Source organism: Mustela putorius, unplaced genomic scaffold (assembly GCF_011764305.1).
Source record: "Mustela putorius furo isolate JIRA1106 unplaced genomic scaffold, ASM1176430v1.1 tig00000151_pilon_pilon_pilon, whole genome shotgun sequence".
NCBI lineage: Eukaryota > Metazoa > Chordata > Mammalia > Carnivora > Mustelidae > Mustela > Mustela putorius.
This window is the reverse complement of record NW_025421296.1, coordinates 1,091,199-1,110,068: the sequence shown is the minus strand read 5'-3', so window position 1 is coordinate 1,110,068 and position 18,870 is coordinate 1,091,199. Positions and strand designations below refer to the sequence as shown.

At 38.6% G+C, this 18,870-nt stretch overlaps 1 protein-coding gene across 2 annotated transcripts in view; it reads right to left on the bottom strand.

Annotated features, from left to right (window-relative positions):
- The window catches only part of ARFGEF1 (ADP ribosylation factor guanine nucleotide exchange factor 1), a 155,963-nt gene extending 137,750 nt beyond the window's left edge, over positions 1-18,213 (bottom strand). Inside the window, exon 1 of one of the 2 annotated variants that reach the window (XM_045075690.1) lies at positions 17,626-18,213. In XM_045075690.1, the coding sequence (XP_044931625.1) occupies positions 17,626-17,749 (124 nt within the window). In that variant the 5' untranslated portion in view covers positions 17,750-18,213. The remainder of the gene's footprint in view (positions 1-17,625) is intronic. The other variant, XM_045075689.1, reaches the window with a different exon arrangement.
- Positions 18,214-18,870: the final 657 nt, after the last annotated feature.

The window sequence follows — 18,870 nt, the reverse complement described above, 5'->3', positions numbered from 1 at the left end:
TTACCCAAAGGATACAAACACAGTGATCCAAAGGGGCACCTGCACCCCAATGTTTATAATAGCAATGTCCACAACAGCCAAACTATGGAAAAAGCCTAGCTGTCCCTCAACAGATGAATGGATACAATGGAATATTGCTCAGCCATCAAAAAATGAAATTCTTACTATTTGCAAAGACATGAATGGAATGAGAGGATATTATGCTAAGCGAAATAGGTCAATCAGAAAAAGACAAATACCATATGATTTCATTCATATGTGGAATTTAAGGAAAAAAAACAGATGATCATAGGGGAAGTGAGAGAAAAATAAAGTAAGATGAAAACAGAGAAGAAAACAAACTATAAGAAACTCTTAAATATATGGAAACAAACAGGGTTGCTGGAGGGAACGTAGGTGGGGGATGGGGTAACTGGGTGATGGGCATTAAGGAGGGAACACGATGTAATGAGCACTGGGTGTTATATGCAACCAATGAATCACAAACTCCAGCTCTGAAACTAATAATGCACTATATGTTAATTGAATTTAAATAAAATTAAACATATATACATATATATACATTTTATATATATAATGGTCTTATTGCCTCCAGTTCCAAACCCTAACAATTTATTTTTCATAATGCCAATAATCTTTCTGAACTGCAACACCCACACTTCACTCCTTTGCTTGGCACTCTACCGTCTATATAAGAAACAGTCTAAGATCTGTAAGATCTTCTTCTGTCCCCTGCTGTCTTCCCCAAACTCCTCTCTCCTTATTCACTCTATCAAACTACACCCTATAGCCACATTGAACTTCCTGCACTTCCCAAAAGGGAGAGCCGTACTAACTCATACATCTATGCTCAAGCAACTCATTCTATCTGTAATGTTCTTCCATATTACAGTCATCTAGTGATTGCAAGCCTGAGGTCTAAGGTAGATTCCACTATAAAGCTATACCTGATTCATGCTCTCACACAACCACTACTCTTGGAAAGAACTGGTCAGTCCTTCCTTTGGGTTTCCATCAATTTTATGTATGTCTACATTAGCATTAATGGGTTTCCATCAATTTATGTGTAATTCTATGATAGCACATTTTACAATCTATTTCCCCCAAGAACACTAAAAACTGCTTGAAGGCAAGGGTCATACATGATCTCTAGCAATCACAGAATCTAATAAAATTATAAGACACATAGAAGGCATTCAATAAATGTTTATTAATGCAGACTAATAACCCTGGCTTTTAACCATGTGGTAAAATCAATAGTTCACAAATGACAAAATTTAACACATAAAACATTTGATAGTCCCAAACAGCCACATGGAGGCAAAATCCACTAATTTATCTTTTTAACAGAAAATAGCTAATAATTAGCATTATCCCCCAAACACATAAAATGAGCTCTCACCAACAAATTTTAAAAAGTGCTGACATGGGGCACCTGGGTGGCTCAGTGGGTTAAGCCTCTGCTTTCAGCTCAGGTCATGATCTCAGGGTCCTGGGATTGAGCCCCGTATCGGGCTCTCTGCTCAACAGGGAGCCTGCTTCCTCTTCTCTCTCTCTCTCTGCCTGCCTCTCTGCCTACTTGTAATTTCTGTCAAATAAATAAATCAAAATATTCAAAAAAAAAAAAGGGCTGACATATTTTAAATAGTATACAATGCTCTTATGTGTAGCAAAGTAAAGTGTGTTTTTAACACTTTCTCAATTCACCATTCGGCACCTTTCTATCTATTCTGTTACCCACAACCTCATGCTAGCCTTAGGTTATGTAAAGGAGCTTGTTTCAGGGCTGTCCCAGTTCTGTAATGTCCCATGTTCTAAAATTAATCCATTTTCTCTTCCTTTGCAGTCCAATATCTCATTCTCTCAATAGGCAAAACTCAGGTTGATGATGAAGCCAAGAAAGCATTCTCCAGAAATCCAAGGATACCACCAACAAATGAATAACTTGTATGTTTAATATTTCTAAACACTATCTGCATTTTTAAAAAGTTAATTATAAATGCAAATAAATATTGAATTGGTATAATATGAGAGATTTTTGAGTGGGTTAAAAACGGAAAGAATACAGACATTATCAACTCAAGACTAACCAAGTTGTAACTGCATTACAATAGAATGAAAACAAATTTTTGGCCCACTGATTTCAGGCTAGTATTTATCAATATAAGAGAATAACAACATCTACAACTCACAGTATTATTTTGTGACTCAACGGGAATATATAGGAAAATACTTAATAAATGAGAGAGTTTATGTATAGTTGATTCTTGAACAATGGGGGTTTAAATTGTCTAGGCCCACTTCTACTGGTTTTATTCTGCTTTGTTGAGAACTGACAGCAAAAGCCACAGGGCATTTATTTACAACTGCCCACCCCAGTCTCTACAGGACTGAATGGAAGACAGCTGGCACACGAGCCATGCCTTCTCTCCTCTAAGTACTTAAGGGAGGCCTGCTCAGACCATGAGCAACGCCCTCTTCCCCCATGGCCCAGGACCAGGCAGAATTGTGAGCTGCCCTGAACGATGCGCTAGGTCAAGCACCCGCGGCTGGCAGGCAAAAGGCCATGCTGAAGCAGAAAAACACACCTAGAGGGCAGGGTGGGCGCTGCTCTGGGAGCCCTTCTCCTCCCAGTAGCCTAGCAGGACTGCAGGACAGAATAGGTGAAGCCTTTGGGGCCCCTCCCACACAGGCCAGTCCCACCCCATCCCCCAAGCTCTCTGTGGGCACACTCCCACATGGCTGGCAGCCACCAATGGCCACAGACCAGTGATGGACCTCCCAACAGACTGGACTGTGCTGTGCCTTCAGGTCAGTGTTGCTGCCTAAAGCTAGCCCATCATCTGCCTGTTCTGAGCCAAGTCTACCCAGCCTCTGGTACATTGCCAACTCTGGGCCAGACCCACCTCCATGGCACTGGACCTCTTGCAGGCAGAATTTTTTTTTTTCTAGAAAACATTAAGTATGGTAATTCAATGTATTTTATCTTTTGAATTTCTCAACTTTTTTTTCCCTAGCTTACTTTATTATTAAAAAACGGTATGATACTTTTAACACACAAAATACATGTTAGTCAACTGTTCATGTTACCGGTAAGGCTTCCAGCATACAGTAAGCTGTTAGTAAAGTTTTGGGGAGCTGACTGTGCAGGGTTATCAGTGTTCCCAATTCCCACCTTGTTCAAAGGTCAGCTGTGATTGAAAAGAACTTGGTATCCAACTCCAGAAAAGATGCAGACCCAAGAATTTGCAATACTAAGTAGAAACCAGTTAACACTAATGGGCTTTTTAATAAACATCAAGAAAACTCTATTCTTCAATCAATTTTCATACCTTTACTAAATGGGTTGAAAAAGTACAATGGATACATACATGGAGAGATCTTCTAAAACCTGCAAACTTTTCTTCTTATAAATAGTAATTAATAAATCTTAAGATTTATCTGAGATGAAAATTAAGGATTCCTCCTTTGTGTTTTCAAAGATACAGCAACCAATGAAGTTTTCTAAGACTTTTTAATTCTCAGATGATACTTAGGTAGATAACCAGAGACAGAAATTTTAAGTAGTTCCTAGTGAAAAGTCTGTTTCAGACCAGTTATTCTCTAACCATTTTGAATAATCAAAATGAGAAAGAGCAAAATGGTATTACCTGAAAAAATTTCTTTCTTAGTGTCATAAGCTAATAACTGATAAAGCCTAGAATACGATCAATTTTTATTTGATAATTAAGTCTGTCTAAGCAATACCAAAGACACATTTGAACTGTCCCTGTGTTTAGTACCAGGCTGACATGATGGTTAAATAAATGTGACTACCATTCAATCAGCTAGCTTTGATATCCTCCATCTCCTTTCTCAGTTTTATTTTTTACATCAATATGAAGACGACTACTTATTTTTGTTTTTGTTTTTTTTCCTCCTTTCTCTACATTTAAATACCACAGGCCTGGACAGGAAAACAAATAATATATAAAATTAATATATAGAAGTTCTGGGGCCCCTGGGTGGCTCAGTGGGTTAAGCCTCTGCCTTCTGCTCAGGTCATGATCTTGGGGTCCTGGGATCGAGCCCCACATCAGGCTCTCTGCTCAGCAGGGAGCCTGCTTCCGCCTCTCTCTCTGCCTGCCACACTGCCTACTTGTGATCTCTGTCTGTCAAATAAATAAACAAAATCTTTAATAAATAAATAAATAAAAAGAAGTTCTTCAGAGCTATAGATTCTTTAATAACATATACTTCTCTAACAACGTTATAGATATATTGTAGTTCTACTGAAAAACAAGACAATGGAACAGGCCTCTCAATATATGTGTCAAAATTTCCTTATACTTGGAACACCTCTATGTATACCTATATACACTTGTTCAAAGATAAACACTAATACATAATTACATAACAGATTATGTAACTTTCATATATTTCCACTCATTTATCTTCCTATATCAATGAATATATTTCCAACATGTCACTCACTATTCAGTGCTTTGTAGTATTCCAAACACCATTATTTATTTAACCCACTCCATACTGTTGACAACCTTACTTTCAACTTTTAGTTGTCATAAAGAGCACAAGCATAGATGAATTTGTACAGACATCTTCACAACATGTCTGATTATTTTCTAACAATTTTTAGATGTTATTTGAGGGGAAGAAAAATATTATTTGAAATAAAAGGGATGAGAGAAAGGAGTGGATAGATGAAGGAGACAGGGAAAGAGAAGAAAGAAAGGAACAATGAAAAACAAGACAGAGAAGCCGGATAAGGCACAGATTAAAAAAAAAAAAAAAAAAAAAAAGACGTGAAACAGTATATTTCACTTTATTACCAGAGTTGCTGTTGCTGTTCTATCATTTTCAGCAAATTTGTACTACTTAGGTTTAGCTAGGGTAAATCTCTTCTTTGCAATCTTTAACTAAAATTACAATTCCTTCTTTGAAAGCTTATTTTCTCTGCCTAGATATTTATGGGATATAGTTTTTATCCTTAATTTTAAAGAATATCCACAGATTGAAACTTGTAAGAATGTCTTTTGAGCGTTTTTTTCTTCCTAGAATATGGCAGTTAGGATGTAACGGGTTCTTTTTTTAGTGCAGCCATTTCAAAATGTCTCTGATTATTACTTTGTTGCAATTTCAAATTAATCTTCTTTCATTTAGGAAAAAAGAATTATCCCTACGTTAGACATCTTTGTTAGATACTTAGGTTATCGCTCATCCTTTTAGCTTCTTTTCATTCCTTCCAGATCTAGAAACAGATTGCCATTAATCTGGTTTTCTACAATGGAGTGAATTTCCTTCCATTTCCACAATTTAGTGGTCATTTGGGAGGTCACATCAAGAGATATTAACCAGGTACACGGTTACTTTCTGATGATTTTTAAATTGCCTCAATTTCTCTAAAATATGCTTTTCGGAATCAAGAATGTATTAATGTATCAATGCTCACATGATTCTGAGGTTTGAAAAGGAAAAGGAAGAGATAAGGAGGATCAGGTAGGAGATGAACATAAAAGGAGTGGTTCCAAAAAAAGGAACTGAAATACTGTGATAAATTTTTAAGTGAAAATTTCAGGACAGAAGTTTAAAAAATAAACATTAGGGGTGGCGCCTGGGTGGCTGGGTGGGTTGGGCCTCTGCCTTCGACTCAGGTCATGATCTCAGGGTCCTGGGATCAAGCCCCGCACTGGGCTCTCTGCTCAGAAGGAGCCTGCTTCCTGTCTCTCTCTGCCTGCCTCTCTGCCTAATTGTGATCTCTCTCTCTGTGTCAAATAAATAAATAAATAAATCTTTAAAAATAAATAAATAAAATAAAAAATAAAGAATAAACATGAAAACCTGAGGAAAAGCAAACATTCTTGCCATTTACTTTCCAAACTCAAAGATATTTTTATTTTCTTACACATCTCCTAGAAAGCCAAATTATTAACAGTGACTATCCTTGACAAAATATTTGGGGACATTAAGTTAATGAATCAACAAAAACTTACATTAAGATATTTTAGTCAAGCAAACTAATGAGAGGTCTTAATTACACAGAATAGCATTAGGCATGCATGAGTGGCAATCAAAGCTCCTTATTTGCTATTAGTCAAAGATCACATAACTTCAATAAATGTTAAAGGTAGAAAGCTTTAATGAGCATTTTCAAAAGCATTTTATCACATCTTGTTCCTTCAGTCATTCTCAATTCAAATTAGCACAGTGCATAACATGGTATCTGACTGATGAGTCCTCAGAGCCACTTACTTGTTTATATTTTTTGTAAGTGGTATTCAATGAGACCAAGTTGGGAGAAACCATTTAGGAGGTGGTGTTAAAAAAAATTCAAAGGATATTCAATTTAAGATTTAAAACTGCTCAGTAAATTCTCATAAATAAGATTTTAGTTTAGTAATGAAACAGAAAGACTAATCGTTCCCAAAGACATTTTTCTTTCAAACCAAGAAAAACCAACCAAACAAAAATAATTACAATGATGATAATTCGTATGCCTAACTTTTTTACAGGTAAATCAGATTTTGGCATATTAATCATTTAATCAAGTGTGCTTTTTGAAATGTGAAAGAAAATTATAAACTGAAAAAATATTTAACTATTTCAAAAGGAATATAACTCAATGAATATATAATCACATATAGAAGTTTAAGATACCATACTTTGGCATATTCGTTGACTTTTTAAGAGAAAGAAGTGTGTGTGCTACATATTAACCAAAAAAGGTACATTTCCTCTTAATTTGCCATTGAAGAGTCTTCCTCAATAGCCTCAGAAATGCGGTTGGGATGAGAACAAAGAGAATAAAGTAATTTCACTTCATAGATACAAACACAGAGATTCATCACTGCATTTATAACAAATACATTCTGATTAAGATTAATTTCTGTCCATGTATCTTGTAGTAAAACAGTTCTCTAATCATAATAAAATCCCTATTTTGGACACTGATATAAATTTTAATAGCTCAATTATTAAGGCTTAATTGTTAATTTAATTATTAACTGGTATCAAACATACCACACTTTTTTTTTAACACTTTATTTCTATTCACTATTACAAGATTCAAGTGGTTCCATTTTCATTTCTAAAGATACAACAAGCACATTAGAAATTACACATAAGCTTTGGTTTGTCAACACATTAAACACATTCTCAAATCACTAAGTAAGAATTAAAATTTAGGGAATAGGCACGAGAGCCCAACAAAATAGGTGAAATCATCAACTTCTTTCCAGCTATAACACTTTTAATCTTATATATAAAAACAAATGGTAAGACAAGCTAAGCATTATATTAATAAGACACTAAAAGTAAGTATTAAAGTACAAAAAATAAAATACTAGTTTGGGGGGGAGCAACATTATAAAAAATAAGACATGAGGACTAATTAATCCTGTCAGATATCATGTGAGGCACTATGTTAATAAAAATTAATAATCAATAATTTCAGAATAAAATACTTTTTAACTTCATAACTGTTTTTTACCTGTCAATTCAATGGGAGAAAATGAACCTGTTAAATACTTGCTATTATACCCTAATAAATTCAAGAAAATAAGCACCAAAAAACTCAAAATCTATAAAAAACAAAAATATACACATTCTGATTATAAAGGGGAGTTTCAGGTCTTTGTTTTCTACTTTTAGAACAGAAAAAAAATTGCAAAGAAAAGATGAAAAGGAATGGTTACATAAAAGTAAGTCCAAACCAATAACTCTAAAGAGAATGAAAACTCTTGTCTTCCTCAGCAGATGGCTGTATACTTGCACCCAGCATAGGTAGAGTACATTTATGACATGTCATACCTAAGGAACAAGAGCCATAAATGACCACACTCTACCAACGAATTCAATCTTAGTGTTTACCATACATAATTCTGTATACATAATATTCAATGAATTTTGCAGAGATTAATAAGAAAATATATTAAGAAAACTCTGTGCAGCAGAATTTAAATGGAAATGTCCCCAAACTCAAACAACACTTTGCAATAGGAACAGAAGCACCTAGGTGGTTAAGTGTCAGCCTTCAACAGGAACAGGAGCACCTAGGTGGTTAAGTGTCAGCCTTCAGCTCAGGTTATCATCTCAGGGTCCTGGGATGCAGCCCAGTATCAGGCTCCCTGCTCAGCAGGGAGCCTGCTTCTCTCTCTCCTCCCCACCCTATCTCTGTCCCTCTCTCTCTCAAATAAATAAATAAAAACTTAAAAGAAAAAAAACCACATTATTAAAATAAAATGCTTGGTAGGAAGACAAAATATATACACAGAAAATGCATATGAAATAATGATCAGAGTCTATACAATTGAGAGTTATGACAATTACACAATAATTGTATTTATTTCAATTTTATTTACTTACTTTAGAGAGAAAGGATGTGCATGCCTGAGTCAGGGGAGGGGTGGGGAGGGAAGAATGTCAAGCAGACTCCTGCTGAGCGCAGAGCCGCACAGAGGGCTGGATCTCACAACCCTGAGATCATGACGGGAGCCAAAATCAAGAATTTGGACACTTAAACAAATGAGCCACCAGGCACCCCACAACAATTATATACTTACGAAAGCCACTGAATTTATGGAGACTCATGACTGTTTGAACACATACGTGATATACTCTATAAATGGAAACTCAAATCAAACTGGGTCTGAAAAGTTAGGATAAAGGGAACTTTTATTAGTTTTCTAGGGCTGCGTTCACACATTATCACAAACTTAATGGCTTAAAATAACAGAAACTTGTTCTCACAGTTCTGGAGCCCAGATATCTGAGCTATCTCTAAAGGCTCCAGGAAAGAATCCTTCTTACCTCTTCCTAGATTCTGGTGACTACAGGAGATCCTTGGCTTATTTATGGCAGCATAACTCCATAAACATAAACAATTATTTTTAGGTAACAGAGTCTTACTTCCTATAAGATAACACTTCTAGTAAGAGTTTGTTTTTGTTTCTGAAAGACCCCCCCCCCCGTCGTTAACTAGTTTCAATTCTTAAAATAATTTAAAAATATTATAAAATACTAAGATAAAAAATTAGAATATTTTTAAAAAAGACCAGGAACTCAGGTACCATAAGATCACCAGAATCCCTGGGAATGGCATGGGACAGCTGTATTTTCCAAATGGCTTAAATTATTAAAATCTTACTTTAAAATTTTGTTAAAAATCTTACATACACAGAAACACACATGAATCTGGCTGACTTAAGCAGACCACAAAATATTTTTTTTGTATAACAGATTAAGAGATGCAATTATTAACATATAGTACATAAATACCCCTGAGAATCACTGAAATGTAGAGAGCAGTATTTTTCTATACTGCTGTTAGCTGTTTCTTTGTTCTGTATTTTGCCCTTTCTCTTTCTTAACAGTAACTCTTTTTCCATGGAGGCCCTTCTTTCCCTTTTTGTAATTTGTTAATTATAAACAAAGATTTGTGGATAAGGGCGCAGGTCAGGTCTGCCACATTAGGCCCCAAAGACTTGCTCATATTTTAACTCTACCAAACATAAGCTCTAAACCTCAGTTTCTTCATTTGCAAACGGCAGATAATAACAGCACAAAACATACAGGGTTGTCTAGAGGACAAACGGAGATTAAGACAATAAAATAATTGGCACAGAACTTGGCATACAGTAAACAATAAATGTCAGCTATTTCTTTTTCCTTCTTACTACTGCCTTATAAATTAACTAGCTCAATTTCTGAAGACTACGTCTGTGTGTATTGTATTGTCAGAATAAAGTATGGAAAAAATACCTAAAAAAGTTAATAGTGTCTCAAAGAAATAACACGTCATATCAACTAAGATGGCTAAAATTAAAAAGACAGTAATAATCTTTGGCTGGCAAGGACATATGAGAAACCCTCCTATGTTGCTGATGGAGATATAAAAGGATGTAGCTACTTGGAAAACAACTTCGTTTCTTAAAAAGTTAAACATAGATTTATCATATGACACAGCAATTCTACATCTAGGTAGTAACTATATAAATATTACACACAAATATTCACAGCAGCATTATTCATTCAACCCAAACGTCCATCAAAACTGGTGAATAGGGACGCCTGGGTGGCTCAGTTGGTTAAGCGGCTGCCTTCGGCTCAGGTCATGATCCCAGCGTCCTGGGATCGAGTCCCACATCGGGCTCCTTGCTTGGCAGGGAGCCTGCTTCTCCCTCTGCCTCTAGCCTGCCACTCTGTCTGCCTGTGCTTGCGCTCTGTATCTCTCTCTCTAACAAATAAATAAAAATCTTTAAAAAAAAAAAAAAAAACTGGTGAATAAGCAAAATGTGGTACATCCACACTCTGGAATACTATTCATTAATAAAAAGAAATAAAATACTGATACATGCTACAACATGAATGAACCTCAAAAATATGCTCAGTGGAAGAAGCCAGACACAAAACACTCTATCTGTATGATGAATACTTACAAGAAATATACAGAAAAGGCTAATCTAGACACAGAAAGCAGATCAGTGGACACCTAGAGCTGTGGGAGGTACCAGGGATTAACTGTAAATAGGCACTATTGTAAATAGGGGTAATTAAAATGGGCAGTTTGGGGGTGCCTGACTGACTCAGAACAACATGCAACTCTTGATCTTGGGGCTGTTTGAGCCCCATGTTAAGTATAGAGATTAATTTTTTTTAATGGGCAGATTTTATACTATGTAAATTATACCTCAATAAAGTTGCTTTTTATAAAATTAGCAATGGCGATCTTCACCTAACAGTGTCATGGGTTATTTTTTTCCCCAGTTTTACTTTTGAAAATGGTTTTAGTAAACTGCCAATTCATTGGACTTATGTATAATTAAAAGTAAACAGAGTAAAGACAATGGGATTCTCCTCTGAATAAAGTACTTGACCTTCATGATACCTTCTTTGTCTGCTTATATTTTTATTATTTCATTCCTTAGCAAGTTTCTAGACAGTTATTAAACAGCTGATTAAGTGAGTCAAAGTTGAGTGAGAAATATTAAATGTCGCACATGAATTTTTCTAAAGATCCTACCAGAGGTAATACTGTGATATGAAATATTTTATAGATTGTTTTTTACAGTCTTTCCTGGATGAGAAGGTAACACAGGCTATATATAGACCTACGTAGTTATATCAAGTCTAATAAGCAAAACAAAAATACTAAAAGAACATAAACTTTTTAAATACTTAGTCCCAGTACCCTTTAAAAAGAACCTTTTCAAGAGACTCACACACACTAAAGCCTCAGAATAACTACTGTCTAGATTTATGAGATAGAAATTAGCCAAAGACTGCATCTGATTGTTTCAACACATACATGGTATATTCTATAAATGGAAACTCAAATCAAACTGGGTCTGAAAAGTTAGGATAAAGGGAACTTTTATTAGTTTTCTAGGGCTGCGTTCACACATTATCACAAACTTGATGGCTTAAAATAACAGAAATTTGTTCTCACAGTTCTGGAGCCCAGATATCTGAGCTATCTCTGAAGGCTCCAGGAAAGCATCCTTCATGCCTCTTCCTTAGATTCTGGTGACTACAGGTGTTCCTCGGCTTATTTATGACAGCATAACTCCAATTTCTACCTCCATTTTCACATAGCCTTCTTCCTTCATAGGTCTTCCTGTCCCTTCCTCCACTTATAAGGACACCAGTCACAGGATTTGGGACCCACCCTGAATCCAAGATGATTTCATCTGGAGATCCTCAACTAATTAAATCTGCAAAGATCCTATCCCAAAAAGGGACTAGGCCAGTTGTTTATTAACTACATCAAAGTTCGCTCTCTTAGGAAAAAAAGCTCACAAAAAAAACCCTAATAACTCAAATTTAAAATTATTTTGTATAGTCTCAGTTGGAAATATCCTATCATTTTAATTGATTCCTTTTCCCAGTAGAAAGTATCCTATTATATAATCAGGAAATTCCATCATTAAAAAATTATAAAATATATATAAAGAGTTGGATGAAAATGTTTTACTGTAACAACTTATTTCCCAAAGGTTATCTCTCTCCTGGTGTTCCTTCTCATCACGGCGAATGCCCTAACAACGTGTAGCTCTGGCAACTAGTCTGCTGTCATACAAGCAACCCATCAGCAAATTCAGTGGACTCCTTTAAAATATATTCCAAATGCAAACAATTCTCATACACTCCCCCACCCCCTCACCCCTGCCTAATCTAAATCACTACCAGTGAGCCCTTTAACATGTAAATCTGCTATACCACTCTCTTATACAAAACTCTGCAATGGCTTCCATCACAGATACGATAAAATCCAAAGTTGCTCTCCTCTTCCATCCCTCTCCCTCTTACTCTCCCCTCAGTCACCTAAATCTTTCAACCTGGAAAAGCACCAACCACACATTGTCTTACTGTTACCTCTCTTTCATCCACGTACCTAAAAGGCTGAATCTCTCTGTTCTGTCAATTCTCTGCTGAAATGTCACTTAAGAGAAAGGCCTTTCCTGCCCACCTTATCTAAAATTGCACTCCTGGGCCATTCTCCCTTTACCCTTCTGAACTACTGCTTCAGAAAATAACAATCTGACAATCCATGTTAGTTTGTTTTTTACTGTTAGCCTCAATAAACTAGAAAGTAAGTTCCATGAAAGTATGTTTGGTTCAGTGCCATATGCCCAGCACTGGAATAATACCTGGCATACCGCTAGCACAACTAGTATCTGAATGGAAAACATATCTAACTTTGAATGGCGACAATAATTTTTTCATCCATTTTCCCTTTTCAAATATCCCCTCCTTCACTCTGTAAGGTATATTATGAGAAGTATTTCCTCAAATTATTTCCCATTCACAATACATTTTTATTCTGCTTTGAAAAAACAATTACTAACAGACGTTCCTCTCTACAAGTTAAATATTACCAGGAGAGACAACCAGTTGCTTGCCGTTAGACGGGATGGGAAACAAAGAGCTAGTAAGCAAATAGTCCTGTGATCTGATACCATTCCTCCCAACTGCTCCTTATTTCTGACTCTTCTTCCTTCACTGCCAACAGAACTGCCTTCCCAAAACACAATCACTAATCTGGAGAATGGTCTCATGTTTATGTAGGGCTACTACATCTACTATATTGTATCTATACCTTATCAGTAATTAGGGTCTTTCTTTCCCTTTAATAGTGTCCCCCAAAGTAAATTCCAAGGAACAATGTATCACAGAGGTGTTAAGAGACTCTGAAAGGGGTCAAATAAATTAAGTAAAACTTCAATAAGCAGAACAGAGCAGGTATCTTTCTTAGAAGACTTTCGAGAATCTCAACTATGTTAATGTGCATTCTAAATCTTCACAATGGAAAGAATATACACTGAGACCCAAACTTACTTTTTCAACTCAAACTTAACAGAATCTTTCATCAATTATTTCATTTCACTACTCTTTTTTCCTAGCTACCTCAAAAATTCCAGCAGTCTGACTTACTGAAAACACCTTTCACCTTAGATATTGAGGAAGGTTTAAAAGGAGATTTGCTAATGGATTTAAATTATAATTAAAATGTTCACTGCAGCATATTATTTGGGCATAAATCACTTTTTTTTTCCACAAAAGGTGCAGAGTAACAAAATTTGATATTACCAAAAGTAGCATAAAATTGGGGTCAATAGCACTCAAGTAATTCCCCTCCACCCAAATATCTCTTTTTTATAACACTGCTAACCAAAATAAGGGTGGGACTGGAGGTATAGTAGGAAGTTCTGTAAATTTCTGTAAAATGTTATAACTACATTTCTGGGGGTAACTATAATACAGGTAACAGACTCTTGAATAAATTAAATCAGTAGGATCACTTTAGGATACAATAAACAACACAAATTCATACGCTGTCTGATGCAAAAATTACTTCCCTCAAAAATCCTCTTTTTCTCCATTCTCCCATATCTCAAGGGATTCCACCCTTATGAATGCCCCTGCATGCCTCCCTTGCCTCTAAAACCTTCTTGTGGTCACCCTTTCACTCCTATTCTGTGTCAGTGCCAGTTTCCAAACTTGAACTAGTTCATCTTAACATTTGCAGAATATCTTTGTCCATACCTGATGTTAGCAGCCGAAGTTGAACTAGTCATAGCCCTAACATCAAAGAAACTCCTGAAACTTAAGAGGCCTAACTGGAATAGGGCGCAAATGCACCCTCCCCAAGACAAACAATGCTACCTTCAAGTCAGATCCTGCAACAATCCTAAATTCTTTGAACCTAAAAATAGCTCAGCTGTTGTCTCATCTGCCAGCAGATGGCCAGACTATTTTTAATTCAGGATTCTAGAGAGCACGAATGGATCACGCTAAGCTAGGGCAGCCTAGAAGGCCTCTGCAGAGTTGTCTTAGCCGCAGAAAGCTGTAGTGGGGCAGGAACCAAGAGAGGGCAACCTGGAGCTATTCTTCTCCCCTGGGCTTCACACTGATTGTAACAATGTAGATGTGAAGGTATTTTGTTTGTTTTTTTAAACCATTCTGTACTTCAAAATAAAGTCTGAAATGTAAGATAATTTGATAATTTTAAATAATCTGCACACCCTTTAAAGTTTTCATTATTTTTTCTGTGAAAATAAAATAAAATTTCCTTTATGCAGTATCTTTGAGGATGAATTTTGTTTTTAATAAAGTGAAATCTCTTCTGATCTTGATGAGATGTGCTAAAAGTTTTACTTTAACCAAAAAAATATCATTTTCTTAAGAATATGTGATGAACTGTAATTTCAACAGCATTATTTACAGAAAAACTATAACTGGCCATTGTTAAAAGGTAACGGAATTTTGAATACCAGTGCTCTGAAATCACCTCACATGGCAATAAAATGATTTTAAAACACTAAAGGATTGAAAGTCTGACATACTATATACTTTTCTGTTTATTCTGTCTCCAGTCAGCTCCTTGGTAGGTGCTCAATAAATATTTGGGGGTGGGGAGGACGAAGAATGCAGGCAGGTATATTTAGAAGGGTTATTTAGAAAGTATATTTAGAAGGATTATAGCACTCACTTCTATGCTTCCACCATCCAACTCCTACCTACTCACAACCTAATCTAGATCAGGGATGACCACACCAGTCCTTTCCAGTTTACCATTCCTGCTTGATGGCCACAGTGATTATCAAGAGACCAAAGTGGGTCTGGATTCTCAATAATGAAGAGAAAAAAGAGAAGACTTATAATAGTTTCCAGGGACAATACATATCTGAAGACACCATCTTATTGTAAAACACTGCATTTCCTGTAAAAATGAAAGGGGTTATCCCTACCAATTTGTGATAATGTATGTGAATGACTAGAAGGAAAGAAACAAAGTTCATCCATCAGGGATCCACTATCTTGAGCTCAATGAGATTTTGCAGGAGACTAAATATAACTTTTATAAATTTTGAGAAAAAGCCTTATACAGCTTTAAAAAAGTATTGTGTTGCCTAGTCCTTGCCTGAGCAGTCATATTTCTCATAACAAGCTTCTGCTAACTATATGCAAGAGGCAGGCAAAAAAGTAAAACCAGCAAAATCTGCAAAAGACAATTCCCAGTACACTTAACACACACTACCAAGTAGCTCCTAAACCGCAAGGACCAAGCCCTAAGCCTCTAAAGATGCCAATCAAGAAGGGCAGGAATACTCAGTGCACAAGTTAACCAAATTGTGTTCACGGTCATGGCACATTAGAGGAAATGAAACTTTACAATAATTAAGTTCAATATCCTGATTTACAAGGAAGGAAACTAAGGCCCAATGACTTGACTGCAATATAACAGAACTGGGAATTAAACCCAGGATCCCCAGTTCTCCTTCCACAGAACTCTCCATCAAAACACGCTCAACTTATTGGCATTTTGGAGCAGAAAAAAAAATACATATACAAGATACACTCCATTTCATTGGTCTAATACTTATTACTTAGTGTACTAAAAATAAAATTAACATGGAAAATGTGGTCTCAAACTAAAACTTTACTTTGCAACTCTTAAGTCCTTTAACCTGCAAGTTATTTATGAACCTACACATAATTCTTTTAAAAAACTCAAAAGCAGGGGCGCCTGGGTGGCTCAGTGGGTTAAGCCGCTGCCTTCGGCTCAGGTCATGATCTCAGGGTCCTGGGATCGAGTCCGCATCGGGCTCTCTGCTCAGCAGGGAGCCTGTTTCCTCCTCTCTCTCTCTCTGCCTGCCTCTCTGCCTACTTGTGATCTCTCTCTGTCAAATAAATAAATAAAATCTTAAAAAAAAAAAAAAAAAAACTCAAAAGCATTTCTTCCCTCATACCACCTTAATTCAATAATTACTCCTTTCAGTACCTATATAAATTCTATTTTTTTCGCTATACAAGGTTTTCTCATATACCCAGAACCGTATTTCACTAGCTACAAGAATAAAAAGATTAATTTCTGATTCATGAAGGGCCAAAGGACTAAACTTAAACCCACTATACTACAGATTCAAAAAAATTTTAATGAAATTTCTTCAGTAATATTTTTCATAGCATCACACCTTAAAATAGCTTAAAAAGAAAAACAGTATAGCTTTTTGTGCCAATTTTTTAAAAAGTACTCTATTTTAATAATTAAAAGATCTTTCCTGTCTTCACTCTTTACTTTAACACACATTTAAGTTTTCCAGATTTTTCCTCCTTCAAGAACACTTCTTCCAAAGCCCATTTAACGAGCTTGATTTTCTTGTCAATTTCATGTAATCTATTTCCACTGCTATAAAATAAAAACAGAAGCATTAGAAATTAATCTTTGTGTTAAATGTCCTAGTCTTTCCCTAAACGATTTCATCTTTAATGGATGCAATAGATCAGTGTTCCCCCTTTAACAATTCTTTATCTGCTTGTCCTCACTATAGGTATTGTTTGGATTTACACTGCTATGGGATTCAATACACTAGATCTCCTCCGTCTGAACTATAAATCAGAATTCAAGCTTGAGAGCAGCTGCCACTGTCCAGACATGTGGCTGGTGGGTGTCATTGTCTTTTTCATTTTCCCCATTCCAAGCCCTCCCTTCCCTGTCACTAAAGCCAGCATATTTAAAGGTCCTTCCCTTCCTGGCTTTTATATGGCCACCCCCACCCCTTAACCTCTGGTCTTGTTCTTCCAGGTCAGCCCAGTCACATACAACATCACTCTGTTTTTCCTGTGGCGGAGGAGGAGAGATGTCAGAATGGGCTACACCTCTTGCCAGACCCCTTCTCAAGACTGTCAACAGGGAACAACTTCGGTCTGTCTTCCAAAGTACCACACCAATAGACAAAGTTATCAAAATTACGATACGGAACCCTTCCCACGCCCAATCTTGACGAATCAGCTCTACCTCAATTTCCAAGCTAATAAACAACAGCTCATCTTCTGCTCATCACAAAGGGTGCTAGCCCGTCCGCATCGCAACAAAATCTCGATACTCTCAAGTCGATTCCAAGCCCTGCCGCGTTCCCGAAGCCTCGCTAACTGCCCTTCCTCCTCCACCCTGCCGCTGCCCCACATCCAGCCGAGTTACTGTCAACTCCAGCCGGGGAGCAAAGAGCTTCGCGAGGGCTCCCTGAGGTCAGTGGCGCCGGCCTAAGGCAGCCCCAGACGACCCCACCTCCCGTGGAGGCTGCCGCGCCGCCCACCCCCCCACCCCGGGGCCTCCTCCCCGCTCACCTAACGCCACCTCGCACGCTTTGCGCAGCTGGGAGTGATGCGCCTTCTTCACTTCCTTGTCGGCCAAAATCTTCTCCAGGGCCCGGGTCAGGAACATGTTCTTCGTCTTCTTCCCCTCATACATGGACGCAGAGAAGGAGGCGGCGGCTCGTCCGACCCGCGGCTCCCAGCGGCTGGAGGGGAGGAGGAGGAGGGGGAGGAAGAGAAGAGAGAAAGAAGAGGGGGTGGAAGTGGGGGAGAGGAGGCGTGGAGGGCAGCGGCGGGATCACGAAGGGACAGGCAGGTGGGAGCAGCCGCGGTGCGGACGAGGGGCGCAGAGATCTTCACCAGCCCTTGAGAGGCCGCCCCTTGAGGGCCGCGCCCGTCGGACCGCCGCTTCTCCCGGCCTGGGGTCGCTTCCCGGCCACCCCCCTCACTCGCCCCTCCGGCCCAGGGGCGGCGAGGGAGCCCAGCCCGGGCGGCCGTCTGCCGGGAGTCAAGGAACAAGGCGGCGGCGGCGGCGTCTCAGAAACCCAGAGAGAATACGGCTGCCCTGGCTACTGTGGGGATTAACACCCGCCGCGGCCGCGGACTGGCCTCCATCACCGCCGACCTGCCCCGGCCGCCATGTTGGGAGGAAACGACGCGTCACGCAGCGGCCGAACGGCTGCAGAGGAGGAAGCGGCGGCGGCGGTGGCGACGGCGGCGCTGCCTGCCCAGAGCTGCCGCGGCGCCGGGAGGCTGGGGGCGGAGGGCGGCGCGGGAGGAGAGGCCCGATCCGCAGCGGTACGGTGGCCCGGCGGGGCCTCGTCGCCACCTGCGTTCGCCTGCAGGGCGGCGTGGGGCGTGGCGGGCGCCCTGCGGCGCCGGGCAGGCACCTCCGGGCGGCTCCGCTGCGGGGCGTTGGACCCCTGGTACCCTTACTCCCACGGGGTGTAAAGGACTCCCAGCTACGGTGCTTGCACTTCTCCGACTTCCTGAAGGTCCCATTAGTGGAAGTGCAGTCCCTTCCGTTCCAGGGGTCACGGAAACACCCGCATCGCCCATTCTCAGCCATAGAGTGTTCCTACCTGCCACGCTCGACTCTAAATAAATTTCCTTACTAGATGTGCAAAACTGCTATCCAGGACCGTGCCCGTACCCTCGGACTACCTCAAGGAGGAGTCTCTCTTAGGAAGAGTAAACTAAAACCAATTTGACATGGATTCAGGCATGTTTCATTTTTTTTTTTTTAATCTCTGTAGGATAAATCGGTAAACTGTAGAT